The following is a 16,671-nucleotide window of genomic DNA, read 5'->3' on the forward strand; positions in this document are numbered from 1 at the left end:
ATCAGTGCATCCATCACACCACCCACAACTGAGTGTGCAAAAATGACACCCCCCTAGAAAAAAAACAACAACAGACAACTAATGGGCTTTATAGAGAGTCCTCCTTGGCTCATCAAATACGCTAGCTGTGTGCAGACAGTAAGAGTGAGACTCCATAGCCGAGGGAAGGATACCGATATGCATCAATGGTATGTATAATAGCTTACAGAGTTTCACAGAGAATCAGCCATTTCTGCAGTTCAAGTCATTGTAGCTACCATTACAAAAGAACAAAGGCTCCTAATCCAGTACTTGAGTACTGAAAAACACGTTTTTGTCTTATTTCAACTGTCCACACAACTGAACCTGACAGGTAAGCAAAGACAATATAAAAAGGCCTTAAGTCTACAATAAAGCAGCAGTGTGTCGAGTGAAATATGGTTATGATCCAACACCTGCAAATGTCAAATAACTACAGTGGGTATTCATATTTATAAATCAGCATTCTTTCATGAATTGCTTGCCAATGCATCACTAGGTGCTAGAACAAGTAACATCACGTACATGCACACTACATCTTTTTAGCACAGCATTTAACCCATGAAACCCTAATGCCAACCGTCTGTGGTGTCCTAGCCCAAACTACCACATTGCACTGGGCTGTGCACAACCAGGCACATGCATGTTGCATTAGCAATGTCGTAATCCAAATAGTCGCTCTCAGTATCATACATAAATATTTGTAAGGCCATGCTCTGAAGCTGGCACAGAGCCGTAATCTGTTCAGACTTTGCTCCATATCTTTAGACACGCCAATACTGCAGGCTCTGATTTGACAAATTGGAATATTTATGATGACTGTGTTTGTAAATATCCTTGTTGCATCCAATGTCATCTATCTTTAGCATTACAGTCCGATCCCTCATTGGACAATGCTGGAATGGGGTCCTGCTGCTTGTAACGCCAGCTCCTCTGCATGCATTGGGATATGCAGACCAGTTCTTGGGGTGGATTCTCTAGAGTTTTGTCTAATTGCTAATGTCTGCTTAGAACCCTCCCTGGCCCATTTCAGAAGCCTGCGAGTTATTTATTCCAAGGGCGCGCTGGCTCTCACAGCTAATAAATTGTGGTGCTCAATATCAGAGCAGCAAAGTGTCAGTTATGAAGACTGAACCTGGCACAGAATTTGTTTTCCATCTCTTAAGCAGCCAGCCTCTTGCATCTGCAAGAACATTGATCGCACCTCCCTTCCGTGATGAGACATCGGCGCGTTGGAAACAACCAGTAAGTGAATGAAATGAAACCAGGGCTCCAGAGTGAGGTGAAGCTCTGCACAGAAGGCTGCAAGACCTCCACGTAGGAAGCCGTCCCTCTGGGTCAGTGGCAAAAGGATTTCATGCACCGCTCCTCTAACATTTGTCTCTCGGCACCGAGCACAAGAGTAATCCTCCCAGATGTTACATCCCCCAATATGTAAAAAAGGCAAAGCTGTCAAAGCCACAAAGCTAACTAAATCTGATGACTTACAGGATTCACCGTGACTGCGCATGCGTGCGTGAACGTTTCTGTGTTAGTACATCAGTAATTGCCTATAATTCATGCCTTGACATGAAATTGACGTCACTAACATAATAGTGCATGTTTGTTATAGTTTTTATATTTTGAGCCCATCTACAGCTGTAGCTTTATTTAGCTATTTTTAGCCTCTCTGCATCAAATCAATGAATGGTAAATCTCCTGACTGACTAAGCCCATGTTTATATTTCTGATTTATACCTATGAAATTAATGAAAGCCAAATGTATCTGTGTATACTGTAGCCTTAAATTATCACGTCTAAATTTTAGACTTAGACAAGTAGATCAATTCTGGATGTCTGAAATGCAGTTCTTACCAAACATGAACCACACACACACACACACACTGACTATTATATGCCAACAAAATAATACTGCCACAGAGAAACACATCATTACAAAACAGGTTAGAAGCTATCATATAAAAAGTGGTTTGCCAATATGAAAAATCAGATTGAAGACCCCAGGAGGCCAGTACTACTGTAAGAGCAGCAATAAAGCCATTGGACTGTTTGATGTCTACTTAATAACTACAATGCAGTAAAATAACTACAAACAATGGCAATACGACAGCATTAGATCAATGCTTTGGTATGATTTACTTCCTATTTGTTTTAGCACCATTTCATTTCTACTACAGTCAAAATAAAGGTGATATTTTAAAAGCGGCACACAGGAATATCTCACCCATTCCTGTCACTTAAAGAACGAATAAATCTCCTGTCACACTTAGGCTGCTGAGCCACTAAATCACTGCTAGCAGAAGGGCTTTAGCGTGCCCAGCTGCTTCCACCTGCCACAGTACCAAGGTGGAATATCATTTCTGATCAGAGGCGGGAACCCCCCCCCCCCAACAATTGTCACGGTGAAACAAAGCACCGGCCAGCGTGACGCAGCAGCCGGTTCCTTGTTCCAACCTCTCTCAGGAATATTTCCACAATAAACCCTCTGCTCTCCTCTGTCCTCTACTCCTCACCCCTCCTCCCTTCTCATCTCTCCTCCCGAAAGCCGAAAAGCTCTGCCGAGTACATGCCACACCATTAACAATATTTAACAGGACACCCACACAACTGCGGGATGCCCGGTTCTACTCCACAAGGTTGTGTCTGCGGGCTCGTTTCGTTGGGCGGAACGACACGTGCGATATTCGCATGGTTGCTGCTCTTCCCACTTGGCTGGTGGCACCCTGGTGCACCCGAGGAGGAGCTCCAGCGGTGGGTAATATGACAGGCCTAGAGGAGCCAGGCTCTGACTGAGCTGACAGTAGCAAAGGCACCTGGGTAAGATGTTAAGCCTCAGCACCGGACAGAGGTGGGGTGAAACAGATGGGCTTCAAGATTTTATGAACAGAAAAGCAATTATGGTTCGAATGTACAGCTCTGGGAAAAAGAATTTTAAGAGACCAAAGCAAAATGATCAGTTTCTCCTGTTTTACTATTTATAGGTATGCGTTTTATTTTATTACATAAACTACTGACAATACTCCTCCCAAATTCCACTTAAAACAATGTCATTTAGACCATTTATTTCCAGAAATGACACAAGCTTTCTGAACTCAAACATGAGTAATGCAAAAAAACCCAAAACCCTTCAAACTAATTTAAATTCATTTTGAAACATCCCAATACTAATGTTCAAAAATCAATATATGGTGGAATAAGCCGGATTTTCAATCACAGCTTTCATTCCTCTTGGCGTGATCTCCACCACCCGTTCACAACGCTCATTACGTAAGACTTGGTTCACCTAATCATTACCTCATTAGACAGAATGAGGTGTGACTGTGCAAGAATTCCACACTGGAATGGAATGGTTGTCATACATGTAACAGTGGACATTTTACAGAGGTCTCTTAATGCGTTCCAGAGAGGGCCAACTAGTGTATTAAATAGAACGACATTAACTTTAATACACAGAAATTCATACACATCACAAAAGAGTGTGCACTTTCTCCATCGTATAAACAACTTGAGTTACTCTGTGCTGCTTTCCGAGAAATTTACCAAGCATTCCTGTGATATTAGCTGGACCACCTGCTGTTGTTGCTGCGTTTAATGTGTCTGGAATTCCTGTTCAGGTAGTGTTCAGTAAGGCCCAAGCACAGGGTGTTACTGGTTCCAATCCCAGCTCAGAAATGTTATTGATGTGCCCCTCAGCGAGGTAGGCACTTAATCTGAATTGCTCCACTGAATATCCATTTACATAAATGGCCTAAAATGTAATCCTTTGCCTTGGATAAGAGCTTTACTTAGTGAGAGCAGATAAAAAAAATAAAAACCACATTATGATTTGAGTGTGGCGCTTGCATAGTAACAAGGCTTTCACACATTCAGATCTACTCTAGATTTCCATGTAGGCAGTGAAGTTGGTGAGAGCCGGAGTAGCTTGTGCTCGCTGAAATTCCATAAAACCCAGTAACAGGACAAGCTCCAAAAAAATGCCTTAAATACTCCTCTCTGACCTAAAGGGATGAAGAAAGCTTTAACCATTCCTAAGGTTTAGCTAAAAGACTCTCACTTTACATTCTAAAATACAGAGGCAACCATATTGTCTTCAAATTCAAACTTATTGCTTATCTTTTTCAAAGAAATCAAGTTTGATGTCCCCACACCCCCTTTGAAAGACACTGATACTGAATCATATTGAGTCGTTGGGAAATTTCAAGGACCCTCCCTGGTCACCAAAGGCAACAGCTGGAGTAAAAAGCTGCAGCCAGGGCACTAGCACTGGCCTCTTTTTTATTTGCACATCATTAGGAGCAGGTTTTAGAAGATGGAAAGGTGATCATTATCTCTTGCCCTTTGTTTAACACCCTGTGCGCGTTCCCTCATAAGAACACGATCTAGAAGTGACAACAGTAATATCCCCCAGGTCAGCTTAACGTTGCACAAATTAAGGATGACTGGAAATGTAACGGTAATGAGCAAAATTGAACTCACCGGAGGAAGAGCTCAAAACCACAAGAGCCCTTAACAAGAACAAAGTGGCTTCGGTATTTTGCTGCAAAGCCTAATATCCTAAAAGTAGCCACATCGATTCTCCTCCGCCACGACTCCTACACGTTCGAAGCATTAGGGCAGTGGCGGTCCGTTAGAAAGATTTTACGCGTGGAGAACTGGAGAACAGGGGAGGCAGCCGCACTTGAGCGCTCGGCACAGTATGATCAAATACCAAAACCCCATTCCTCGCTCATGCTCGGAATTAATTTCACACGTCAATATTGCCAGCATGCTCTTATTGACCTCATGGTGTGGCATAATGTCACCGCATGTCAATGCAGAAGAATCAATTAGCTTTGGCTCTTATTGAGGCTTTTCCGAGACCCAAGCCTTTCTGAATCAATACATCAATGACATGAAGGTGGTCTTAGAACAGTAATTAAAAAGTGGGGTCTCTCCCCGTCCACCTGTACGTGTGTATGTGTGCGTACGAAATAGCGTGTGTGCCTGTGTGACTGATAAACGCTGAGAGATTGTGTCATGGCTAAAGGCTTAACATTATCTTCCAGAATTCAAATGGCAACGAAAGAGATTATAACATCTTGGCCATAAAGATGCATGGGATTGTATTTTGTACCCTTAAAACAAATCAGTCCCCTGAGCAATACAGTGTGCTAATCTCAAGGTTATAGCAGTACTCTCCAGGACAGGCAAACACTTCAACCCACTCAGGACCTACAAAGAATACTCAAGAGTCTGCCCCTGAAAGCCTTACTGAAACACCTTGAAAAGTACAGGCCTGTCCTCACCAAGAAAATGCATTTTGAGCACCTGGGTCACAGGAGTGGATCTGTACACATCAGCACAATTCGTAATGGATTTTAAATAAGTCCCTGTAAAAGGGAGACGTTGTATCTCACAACGACATCAAAAAAAAATCTCACAGCTTTGTGATTTGCTTAGGAAAGAGCAGAAAACAAAGTTGTTTTTGTAAAAAAATAAAAATAAATCTTGAACTCATTCTGTGTCAAACTACTCAACATTCCTCCGACATAAGCAAATGGATACTTATATGGCGAGTCCACGGAGTGGGAAAGAGCAGCGTGTTTCCATGCTCTCCTGCCATGCCTAAGAATGCACGGAAGTGACCAGCGCTTCAGGTTTCTGATGCTTTGAAAAGAACCAGTAGCTGAGCAACCCCAGCCGCTCCCGTCCGGCTGAAAGTGTAGCTGGCACCAACGTTTGGCTGCATCGCAGATACATGGATTAGCATCAGAGGCACACACAGCCATTATGTTCCAACCAATCTATGGCCGCAAAGGGGGTCTTTTTTGGTGAGATGGAGGATGAAGGAAGGGGAGGGAGTTCACAGGGTCAGAGAACGAAAACGGTAAAGAGGACATCGAGAGTTGAGTCACTCTCCCTCGTGCAAACACCAACAGAATAACATTCAGGAACCATCTGAAATATCCTACCCTGCAGCAGCAGGAGAAAAAAAACCCAGAGGGGATAAACTGTAAACATATTACTGTGTTGTGCATCCAATAAAACAAAATCTCTTTTTAAACATTATTTACTTCTTAAGACTCTATAAACCTCAAAAGATCCTACTTGGCATTTTAAATAAGGCTAAATAACGCTAATGGAAAAACGAATACGATGCATCAGTTGGGTCAAATGTTAGATCAGTCATTATACGTAGAAAACATATTCATGGTTTGGCCATGAATACCAATTATTTATTTCGATGTTTTTCAAACAACATACTAGGCATTTAAGGTGGTTTGGAAACAAATGCAGCACAGACTAAAAAAGTACATTTTTAGTGGTAAAGTTAATCAACAGAAAATTATGCAAGCGTGAACCACCACGTTATTGTTACGCTGTCTAAATATTTATGCTACTTCTCTGAAAAGCAGTAAATAGTACCACAGATGTTTGTCTTATTTGTATCCTCGATTGTCCGTAAAACTGAAAATGAGGTAACTGAAACTCTGTGTAGGTCCGTCCGTCGTAGTTTGTCCGAATGCTGCTTGCCCGAATTGTCAGCGAAAGACGACATAGGAGGAAACCTACCCAAAGTCTGGATCTCGGCGCTCCGATACAATATCAAATGCACGATATTAAATATTCATTTATTCCTGTTTATAACGCTTTCACGTTTATAATGATTCATGTTTGTAAATATCTATTGATTTAGAACATAGCTTGCCCATTTCTTGTCCATTCGTAAATCGACCAGAAAAGAGTTTACATCAAGTTTAATAAAAAAAAACGTTTTACTGGATTTTACTGGATATTTCGTTATGACTTGTATGCTATATAACCACCACAGCACCGTAGTTTGTTCTTGACTCTTTATTTAACGAAGGCATACACATTATTGCTTTCAACAACCAGACGAATCAAACACAAACCTCTATAAATCTGAACAAATACAAACTTGATTCATATAGGCAGTGTGATGTGTTGTCCGAGCCGATTTGCCCATAATGTCCTGGAGAGCGCCGTTAAAACTGTGCCCTTGTAAACTCCTACTTAAAATGTCCGTAATAAGCGCAGCCTACATCGGTTTCATTTGAACGGAGACCGCGACGGCACATCATTAACAGACACATTTTATCACCATAAGAGAGTCCCGACACACGTACAATTCGTTAAATAAAAGATTCCTGCACAGACATTCAAAGCGACGTGTCAAGTCGCATCTTATTTCCATGAACTACAGCAAGACTCAGGGAAGCTGATTGACGAGACTGACAACTGATCGCAAAATGGCTCTTTGGGTCCGCAAAGCCGTATGAAAGAAACCGAATAACTTACCAGGTCGTCCGCCGACATCGCACCGACGGCTGTGCTGCTACTGCTGATGCTGATGCTGATGCTGAAGCTACAGCGCTGTGCACTCTGCTCATCCTCGCGGAGCGCCCGCACACGCCACTCGAGGAATCCTGATAGCTCGGCGCGCAGGTGGCTGTGAGTGACGGCGCGCTCATCCAATCAGAATCTCATCGCACGTCGTTGTAGCCAATCCGTTGCTATGTTACTTTGCATAGCAAGGTAGATCGACGCTGTAGAGTAATTCAAGGAAACTTATGGGAACTAATTGTAGAAAGGTGTAAATGGTCAGAAGGTCTAAGGCAAACCCGAAAAGGGTTGTCGCTGAAGAGAACTCACTCTTATCATCATACTACAAGCCTCTGATGCGTCCACATGGGTTCAGTTCTGTATTACACTATTCAGAAGCTACACACATTCTTATTTACTCAAAAACGTGTGTAACTGGGCTAAATAGGAGAGATCTTATTATATTTTCCTTTAGTGAACTAAGCCCAGTGCAGAGAGGTGCAGCAATTTACGGCACACCAATCGAATTACTTAACCTAATCAAATTCGCAAGCGGTTTGTGTGTAATTTCAGCTAACGACTTTCACAACTGGAACCAGTACTTAGGACGTATCTAGAACCAACTACAAGCAACTAGGGTTAATACATTTCAAGGACATTTCGGTGTTAATTCTTAAATGAAAGTGTTCTCTGTCTGATCGCGCTGAGCAGTTCCAGCTCATCCAGTCTCGAGGGGAATTACACCTCTTCACTTCTTCGCTGTTCATTAAGGGAACTAGGACCAACGGATTACAGGCGTGTTGGGAACGCTTTTGGAAATGATGTGATTATCTTGGCATTTATGTACACGCCTATTCCTTCAGGTAAATGTTATTTTAACATTGTTATAAAATATAAAAATAGAGTCCTTGAAACTGAATTGAAATGAGTCGTGTCGTCACCCAGCCCCGGGGAAAAAAATCAACCACATCTGTCATTGTGGCAAAGAAATCTGACAAGGGCTTGTTTTCTTAAATTCCTTGACTGTTTTGTCAAGGGTCTAGAAAGAGTTCAGCAGCTTGGTCAAGCATGCCAGACAAGTGAGAACCATCCCGCTAGACCTGCAATACATCTTGACAGCCTCTATGTGAAAGATGTGTTTTGATTCAAAGATTGCACTCTTGGCGAGCATATGCAGCAATAAAGGCACTTCATATTTTCCTGTGATGGATTACTGAACATGTTCATCTCAGAGAGAGATCAAAAAATAATCACACAGAAGGTGTTTGATTTGCCTAAAACAGAAACACCCGCAACACCTGTAACACATGAACCGGAACACAGGAACACCTGGAACACCTGTACTGGAACACCTATAACATCTGCACTGGAACACAAGAACACCTGTAACACCTGCACTGGAACACCTGTAACACCTGCGCCGGAACACAGGAACACTTGTAATACCTGCACTGGAACACAAGAACACCTGTAACACCTGCACCAATTAATGTAGGCTTAAGCAAAAACACATGTAAGATAAATGATAATGAAATAAAATGTAATATTACATGAAAATAATCTATTGAACTACCTGCAGAGAAATTGGCCCATTTACCATTTTGTATAAGCTTTAGTAATAAATAAATTGTTTTGACTAATGCTGATATCTGTAAATCTGGGATTATGTTTCACAGGGATTATATGAATATTCCTTGTGTAGGTCCTATTTTATTTGAGTTATGCTGTGTGACTAAAAGGTTTACAAGACATCATAAATCTGTTGCTTTAGAAAAAAATGTGATCATTGGGTCCATTTTGTGCATTTTGTACTGTAAGAATATTTAAGGGTTATTTATCCACTCGCAGGATGTGTGAGTCAGGGTGCTGTTTTTGGTTTTGTTATTTAGACAAAGACTGAGGCATTCAGACCTTGTAAGGCAACTGAACTCGAGATGACATAATGCGAACATAGAAAACATAGCTTTCTATTTTAATCTCTAAGAGACCAGTTCGTTTACGATTCAGAAATTCCACTAGGCCTCAGGGTTCTGGCATGCTTGGCCAGCACATGTGCACATGCAGCAGGGGTTTACCGTGCCTTTCTGCACCTTCTGTCTCCAAGGTATTGTCTGTAAGTCAGGGGAAAAGAGAGAACAGACTCCTAAGAGAAGCCTCAGTAACATTCACCTTCCCCTTTCCAAAGGGGCACTGAAGTGAAGTTTAGTCTTAGAGAACAGAAAGACATGATATTATGTCTTATATTATGCATATTATTCTGAATGGCTGAAGTATTGGTGTTGAAGGTCGCCTTTCAAAACGGAAGTGTCTCTGTAGTAGTGAGTGGCAAAGTACGCTGGCAGTGTACTTATGACCCCAAGCAGATGGCTCTACAATGTCCATCCTCAGGCATGAGAGGATCAAGAGGGAGCTTTTTGTGTCAGGTCATCTGACATGTCAGGTATTTGTGCTGACCTCAAAGTGCTGACCAAGATGGCGAGTTAGACAGAGATGTACGCGAGGTCTGTTCAGTCACTGCTTTGTCAAACCTGATGAAGTCTCTCCCATCCAGACACGAGAGCGGGACCACTGTCCTCCTGTCTACGGCTTCACAGGCTGTGGGGTGGTAGCAAATTTCCTTACCCATAAGAAAGCAAAGACCAAGATGAGATCTCTTTTAAAGCTCGTATGTATTTATTTGACAAAACAGAGCAATTTTCAACACAAATTTGATATTTCCGGTCTCTTCTCACCGATCACATTCAAACCTACTGAGAATTGACCTGAATTCTTTATTTTTCTTGACCTCAAACATTTCTCAGATATGTCACACAAATCTCACATATTGTAGTACCAGCTCCATCTCATCATTATCAATTAATAATTATTAATTAGATTAATAATTATTAATTAGCTGGTTAGTTTTTTTTGTTTTTTTTTGACCGACTTGCGTCTCTGTCATCAAGTGTCATTACAATGACACACATGGTTATAAACTCATGCGAACGAGGCATCCACAGTTACTCTTCAACCGGCTGTGCGATCCAAGAGACGGATTGATGACGTAAGAGCTTAACCCTCATTGGCCAGAATCTACACCGACAAACATGTACAGACAAACTGCAGTTAATGCAGCATGCATGCTATTAAAAATATCTAGTGTGTGCGGATATTATATTCACATGCAAAATGTCATTTTGCCAGTTCACATGGTGCACGGTAGGTAAAACTGTCCAGTGTGATGGCTGCTCGACTGCTGTGGGCTCCTCTCGCTGTCCAGCGAGGTGAGGTGCAACTTATGTCCACCAAGCCCAGCGTCTCTCCAGAGTGTCGGGGAAATGACCAGCAAATGCAACGCTAATCGGCTATACCTGATACAAGTGGAATAAGATGTGCTTCTGCTTGGCTGGAGCCAAAAACAGCAGCCACTCTGCTCTTTTGCAGACAAGGTGAGTACAAAACCCAGATCATGGGTTTGAGATTTCAAGGAGAATACCTGCTGATAAAAAAATTATGTAACGTTCACTTCTGTAAGTCTTTCTTGATATGTTACTAGAATGAAACATGCTCAAGTGATACAGCTTGAGGTAAAGAAAAGTTCACACATGCAATATTCCTTTGTGGACCCTGTTTCTGAAATATTGCTCGAATGATGGTCAAGAATAAGATTGTTTGCCTCATGTAAATCTTGAACTGATTTCATTGATAAAGTGATCTAGACATAGAAGATGCTGAATTAAGATCCGCTCTACCGCTTAAGACAGCCTTAAATGAATCCTAGATGATTCTACACCTAGTCTCAGAAAGATGGAGTGAACAATGTATTTTCCCTGTGGGCATGGAGGCTGGATACCAGGAGACCATGCCTTTGATTGAGTGGATGGCCAGTTAAAGGTGACTATGCCCCAGAGTGCATCAGGTCGCTAAACGCTGGACCAGTCAGGTTCTTCCTCATTATTCAAGCTGTGAAGAATGAAAGGACTCCACCACCATGCCATGAGGCAGGAAGAGATCCAGAACACACATACTGAAATCCATACTCAATATGAGTGGCTTTCCTGGTCTTCTGGGTTTTGGCACACATGCCTTTAGCTTTTTGACTCCTGCTAAGTCATGGAGGGTCAGGCATAGATGACACCCATGTGTGACTTGTAATAGACCCAATTGCCATCAGGAGGCTTAGTAATAGAATAGAGAGTGTTATGTAAATTGGTAGCTGTAAGGCTTAATGTTGCATTTCAAAAGGTCTTCAGGAATTCTGGAATTCAATAATGCATGTTTTATCCAACAATCTACATACTGATCGGCCTTGATTGATTCAAGGCCGATCAATAGTGAGATTCAATGATTTAGACCAGTCTTAGCTCCTTGCTTAATAAATTAAACATTTCTCAGAGTATTACTGTGAATCAATATAACTGCTACAAGATAACACTGAAATCAAAATAAAGAGAATACAAATATTAATTGGCACTGGCATTCACTGTTTATCCAACCCAGTCTCCACTACTAGTATAAGAAACATACACTATTTGGGCAGAAGTACATGGGCACCTTTCAAAAATTATTTTCAGGTGTTTCACCTGCACTCAGCACTAACAGAGGATACAAAATCAAGCACATAGCCACGCGATCCCCATAGACAAACACTGGCAGCAGAATGAGTCATACTGAAGGACCAGTGACTTTAAATGTGCCACTTACGATTCAAGATTTTTAGAGGCTTTTATGCCATCCAGTGAACAGTAGAATAAAGAATGAAAGGAAGCTACTCAGACTCAGTAGTGATGCGTAGGTATGTAATAATAGTTCTATAATTAAAATATTATATACAGAATTAAATAGGAATAAAAAGGGACCAAAATATAATATAGGAATAAAGAAAGTATTTACATATAAGTAAACAAAAGATTAAAATTAGAACGTAATGAGATATTGATACCGAAAACATGCTGAGCAAAATGATATGCAGAATTGATAAACATGTTACAGCTGCAGATGTAAACGTAGTCTAATTAATCTCCAAATACAGCAGAATAGTAGTACTGGATCAGGTTGTGGTGTTGGCAAGACAGATGGGGTGTGGATAAAATCAGCTTGTACGTGTTTTAATGTTACGATGCATCCTCCCCGGTCCGTGAGCAGGGTGAGAAGGGTCTTTCATGATGCTCCTAGCCTTCATTTGACACCTTTTGATGTAGATTTCTAAGGTCAAGAGACAGTTATCTGTGATTCACTGGGCAGGTTTCTATGTGCGTAAGAGCTTTTCTGTCCGTTGTGGTGCAGGTGCTATGCCACACTGTGATGAAGGATGTCACCTTTGCCACACATAAGGTTCCCACCTTGATATATCTGCCCTGGTCAGTTGTAGGTGTTATTACTGTGAAATGGAAGGGTCTAAGACAATAGCGCAACCACAAAGGGGCACACCGGGGAAACTCACTGAGTGGGGCCGGCAAGCTCTGAAGTGAGTATTGTGTAAAAATCACAAGTCCTCTACTGCAGCACATACTACAGAGTTCCATAATGCCTCCGGAAGCAACAGCAGCACAAGAACTGAGTAAATGGGTAGCTTAAGATAACTGCATGGCTAGAGTGTTAGAAAAGCATGCTGCCACTGGACTCTGCATGTTCTCTGCAGTGATGAATCATTCTCCAGTGTCTGGCAGTCTGAAGGAAGAATCTGGCTTTGGTAGATGCCAGGAGGACGCTACCAACCAGAGTCCCAACAGCAAAGTTTGGTGGAGGATAAATATTGGTCTGGGGCTGTTTTTCGGGGTTTGGTCTAGGCCGCGTAGTTGCAGGGGTAATGCTTGAGCATTCAGATATTTTAGACAATGATATGCTTTAAGCTTTGTTTTAACAGTTTGGGGATGGCATTTTTTTTTTTAAAGTATTTGGATTTAGCCTAATCATGAACCTATATGAAGATTTGTCATTTTATTGTATCTCAAAATCTAGGTTTCAGCACTCACTTTCTGGCAGTATCTGAGTGTAAAGCTATGTCTCAGCTCAGAACTTATTTGTGCTAGTTAAGGGTGCCTTTCTGAGTAGGAAACTAAAGCACTTTTGTAAGTTGCTCTGGATAAGTGCGTCTGCTAATTGCCAAAACTGTAAATGTAAATGTGTGACTTGACCTGAACCCCATTGTGCACCTTCAGGATGAATGGGAACATTGACTGTAGACATCAATCATGCTCCAATGTTTGGAAGCATGAAGTCCGAAAGAATGTCCAACATCGGTTCCTTCAAATGCTCTTTTAACTGAATTGGCAAAAATTGCCACACACACATTCCAAAATCTTCAGGAAAGATGACATACATGCAGACATTATATATATATATATATATATATATATATATATATATATATATATATATATATATATATATATATACACATATACACATGCACAGGACAATTTAGAGTATCTAATCAGCCTAACCTCCATGTTTTTGGACTATGGGAAGAAACCGGAGACCACAAAGGAATCTCACACATACACAGGGAGAACATAGAAACTCCACCCAAAGGAAGAAGAGGATTCCATATTAATGCTCAGTTTTGGAATGGGATGTCCAACAAGCTTAAATAGGTGTGATGTTCAGGTGTCCGCATATGTCGCTTTTTACACAGAGTTTTGCTACTGGATAGTTAAACTAAATGAACGAGAACCAGCTGGAACGTGAGCAGCTTTGTAACCGCACTGATTTTGCTGGGATGGACTTTTAATGACCTTCTTTGGAATGTCTTATTCTACAGCAGTGAAATTAAATTCAGACAACATAATTTCTATTTCCCACATGCTAGCTAGATCGCCCCATGGGGCGTAGGCACCAACAGTAGGGGTGAGGGCTATCACATTTCCTGTGAAATGTGTGATGCCAGCCAAGCTAGCCAAACTCATAGAGCAGCTGAGCATTAGAGGTGACCTTGCAGACACCCATGATTGCCTAGAATTACATTGAAAGATTGACAAACAAGGAAACAAGTCCATCTTTCACAGGCTGAGGAGCAGGTCAATTATGCTCTCCTGGAGGCTGGGCCACAGGAGGTTGGGGCACCGCTGGGATTTGAACTAGCAATCTCCCAAAATATCTTTTAGCCTTATAAACGAATCATTTTCCTGTTTTGTTCATTTTACCTTGTATTTTCAAAACAAATACCAGTGAAGAATAAAATATGCAGGTTGTGTGCAAAATAATGACTAATTGTGACACTCAAAAATTACTATAATAGTTACTGAAGTTATTGACTGAAAGGGAGGTTATGCATTTTCACCAACACAATGTAAAGAACGTCTTGGGAATTAACACAGAAACCGAGCATAAGAGCTGTTTATTGTTCTTGGATCAATAAGCAAGATGTGTCTTTGAACCAGCCTAACCTGAATATGTGATCAGGAACGCTCTTGTACAAATCATAGAAGACTACTCTAAAAAATATGTCCATTGCAAAATATTTTCTTTTTAGAGTAGGACACAAATGCCCAAAACAAACAAGAGAATTACCAATCAGATGTGACATATACATACACAAAGAATGAACTCAGTTGAATCCTTATCTACACTGCACACCAGGTGCTTCCAAAGGCAATAGTAAAAATGATCAATTGAAGAAAGATCCAGGATATAAGGATCATATAAAGAATACAAAAATATATGGAGGCAAATTGGAAAAGGTAAATTGGTGTAACTATTGTTCTCTTTTTGTGGACTCTGTAAAAAAATGTACCAAGGAAATGTACCAAGGCTCTTACCAAGGCTTGTACCAAGGAAAACAGTGAACAGTGTCGCATAATTCTCATAAGGGACTGAAGTTTTTTCCTTTAAGTCTCTGAATCAGTAGGGCATACTGAAGTAATCTACACAAGCCCTTAATCAGACCTTTAAATATGGCATATGGCATATTAAGTATGGCAGCTTGATCAAAGTGCCATCAAATGTAATTATTCAATAACTTTTCAATTGCGCATGCAAATCATTTTAAATGTTCACAAGCTGCTTTGAAGTCGGGTTTAATCGAATAAATTCTGGATTTAGATGTTTCTACTTGCTGTCTCCATCCTATATACAAGAGTCTTTTATCTCACATCTTACTGCATGGCATTTCGTTCCCAACGCCTTTCTCAATGCACCGGCCCTCAGCACATCTTCTGCCATCTTTCTCCACAGACCTTGTCCATGTCTCCTAGCTTCCTTCCACGTCCACGTCCACTGCCTTTCTTTTATTACATCACACCGTCTCCGTAGTGACGATTATCTCTTTACACCTGCCATTTTTCATTCTTGAATAGGAGTTGTTCTCCGATTTTCTAGCCCACTACAGTCCCACATGCCATTCTGACATCCCCCCTAAATTTCAACATGTATGAGGTGTCTCCCGGTCCCAAGCACTCTCGGGGTCTTAATGCCTTAATTATAAAGTGTGGTGTTGTTAATAGCTTTTCTTCACTGATATCTTGGAGATTTTGAAGATTCACTCTTGGGAGGCCAAACTGGTTTTCCTAATTGTACATCCTGGTCTGTGTTAAAGGGCTTTTTGGGGGGCTCAGTTTGTGGGGGCCACACCACAGAAATTTTGTTTCCCTTTTGTGATGTTTGGTCAGCTTTCTCATACAATTTAGGTACTTCTTTTTCAAACATATCTGATATTGAGCTCACACTGCTTTGTGAAAGAGAGTGTCTCCAGTCAAGTCCTTCAGAGCTGGCGTTCCTTAAATGTCTTGCACTTGGTACTAACTTCTGCGATCCTTGTCCAAATACTTCATCAAAGTATCCTTTAGATTTGAAGAGTTGTTTATAATGTGATGGGCAGTATAAATGTCCATGCAGAGAGACATAGTTTCCAAGGCTGTTGGACACAAATCTTGATTATTATTAAGACAAGGCATCATATTCTCAAATGCTCACAATTAGAACCGAACAGTTGTTGCAGCAAAAATATATGTGCAGTTCCACACGTTTATGTTTCCTATTGTAATTGTAGCCTACAGGACTTTTGATAATGGCACATTTTGAAGGAACTACTGGGTGACATGTTACAATTCATTTTAATATATGTAGTATCATGTAAATGCATGAATTCATATTTAAATTGAATATGAATTCATGCTTGCCCTTAATAATGAATTGCTACTAAAATAGCTCAAGAGATTTGTTTTACATTGTAAAATGTAAACATAACCATGACATACTTTAATTTATTTTTGCAGTATTCACAGGAGAAACAGGCTTTATGGAACTTCTTTTTGTCCACCAACAGGCCCTCCATGGGGTACACCCTCTTCTGACACCCCGTGCACAGCTCCGACCTTGGAACTCGAATCTAATGAGAGAAAGACAGAAATA

The 16,671-nt window shown here is 41.0% G+C and overlaps 2 protein-coding genes across 4 annotated transcripts in view; both read right to left on the reverse strand.

Annotated features, from left to right (window-relative positions):
• b3galt1b (UDP-Gal:betaGlcNAc beta 1,3-galactosyltransferase, polypeptide 1b) overlaps window positions 1–7,450 on the reverse strand; it is a 70,385-nt gene extending 62,935 nt beyond the window's left edge. The window contains exon 1 of one of the 2 annotated variants that reach the window (XM_035523581.2): window positions 7,318–7,450. The gene's annotated coding sequence lies outside the window, so the exon portion shown is untranslated. Of the gene's footprint in view, window positions 1–4,494; window positions 4,579–7,317 lie in introns of those variants that run through there. The other variant, XM_081713606.1, reaches the window with a different exon arrangement.
• Window positions 7,451–16,035: 8,585 nt separating this feature from the next.
• xirp2b (xin actin binding repeat containing 2b) overlaps window positions 16,036–16,671 on the reverse strand; it is a 28,712-nt gene continuing 28,076 nt past the window's right edge. For both annotated transcript variants that reach the window (XM_027014787.3, XM_027014786.3), the window contains exons 8-9: window positions 16,518–16,648; window positions 16,036–16,174 (exon numbers count right to left, since the gene is read on the reverse strand). In XM_027014787.3, coding sequence (XP_026870588.2) covers window positions 16,557–16,648 — 92 coding nt within the window. In that variant the 3' untranslated portion in view covers window positions 16,036–16,174; window positions 16,518–16,556. The remainder of the gene's footprint in view (window positions 16,175–16,517; window positions 16,649–16,671) is intronic.

This window comes from Electrophorus electricus, chromosome 4 (genome assembly GCF_041902795.1).
Source record: "Electrophorus electricus isolate QZ-2024a chromosome 4, ASM4190279v1, whole genome shotgun sequence".
Taxonomy (NCBI): Eukaryota; Metazoa; Chordata; class Actinopteri; order Gymnotiformes; family Gymnotidae; genus Electrophorus; species Electrophorus electricus.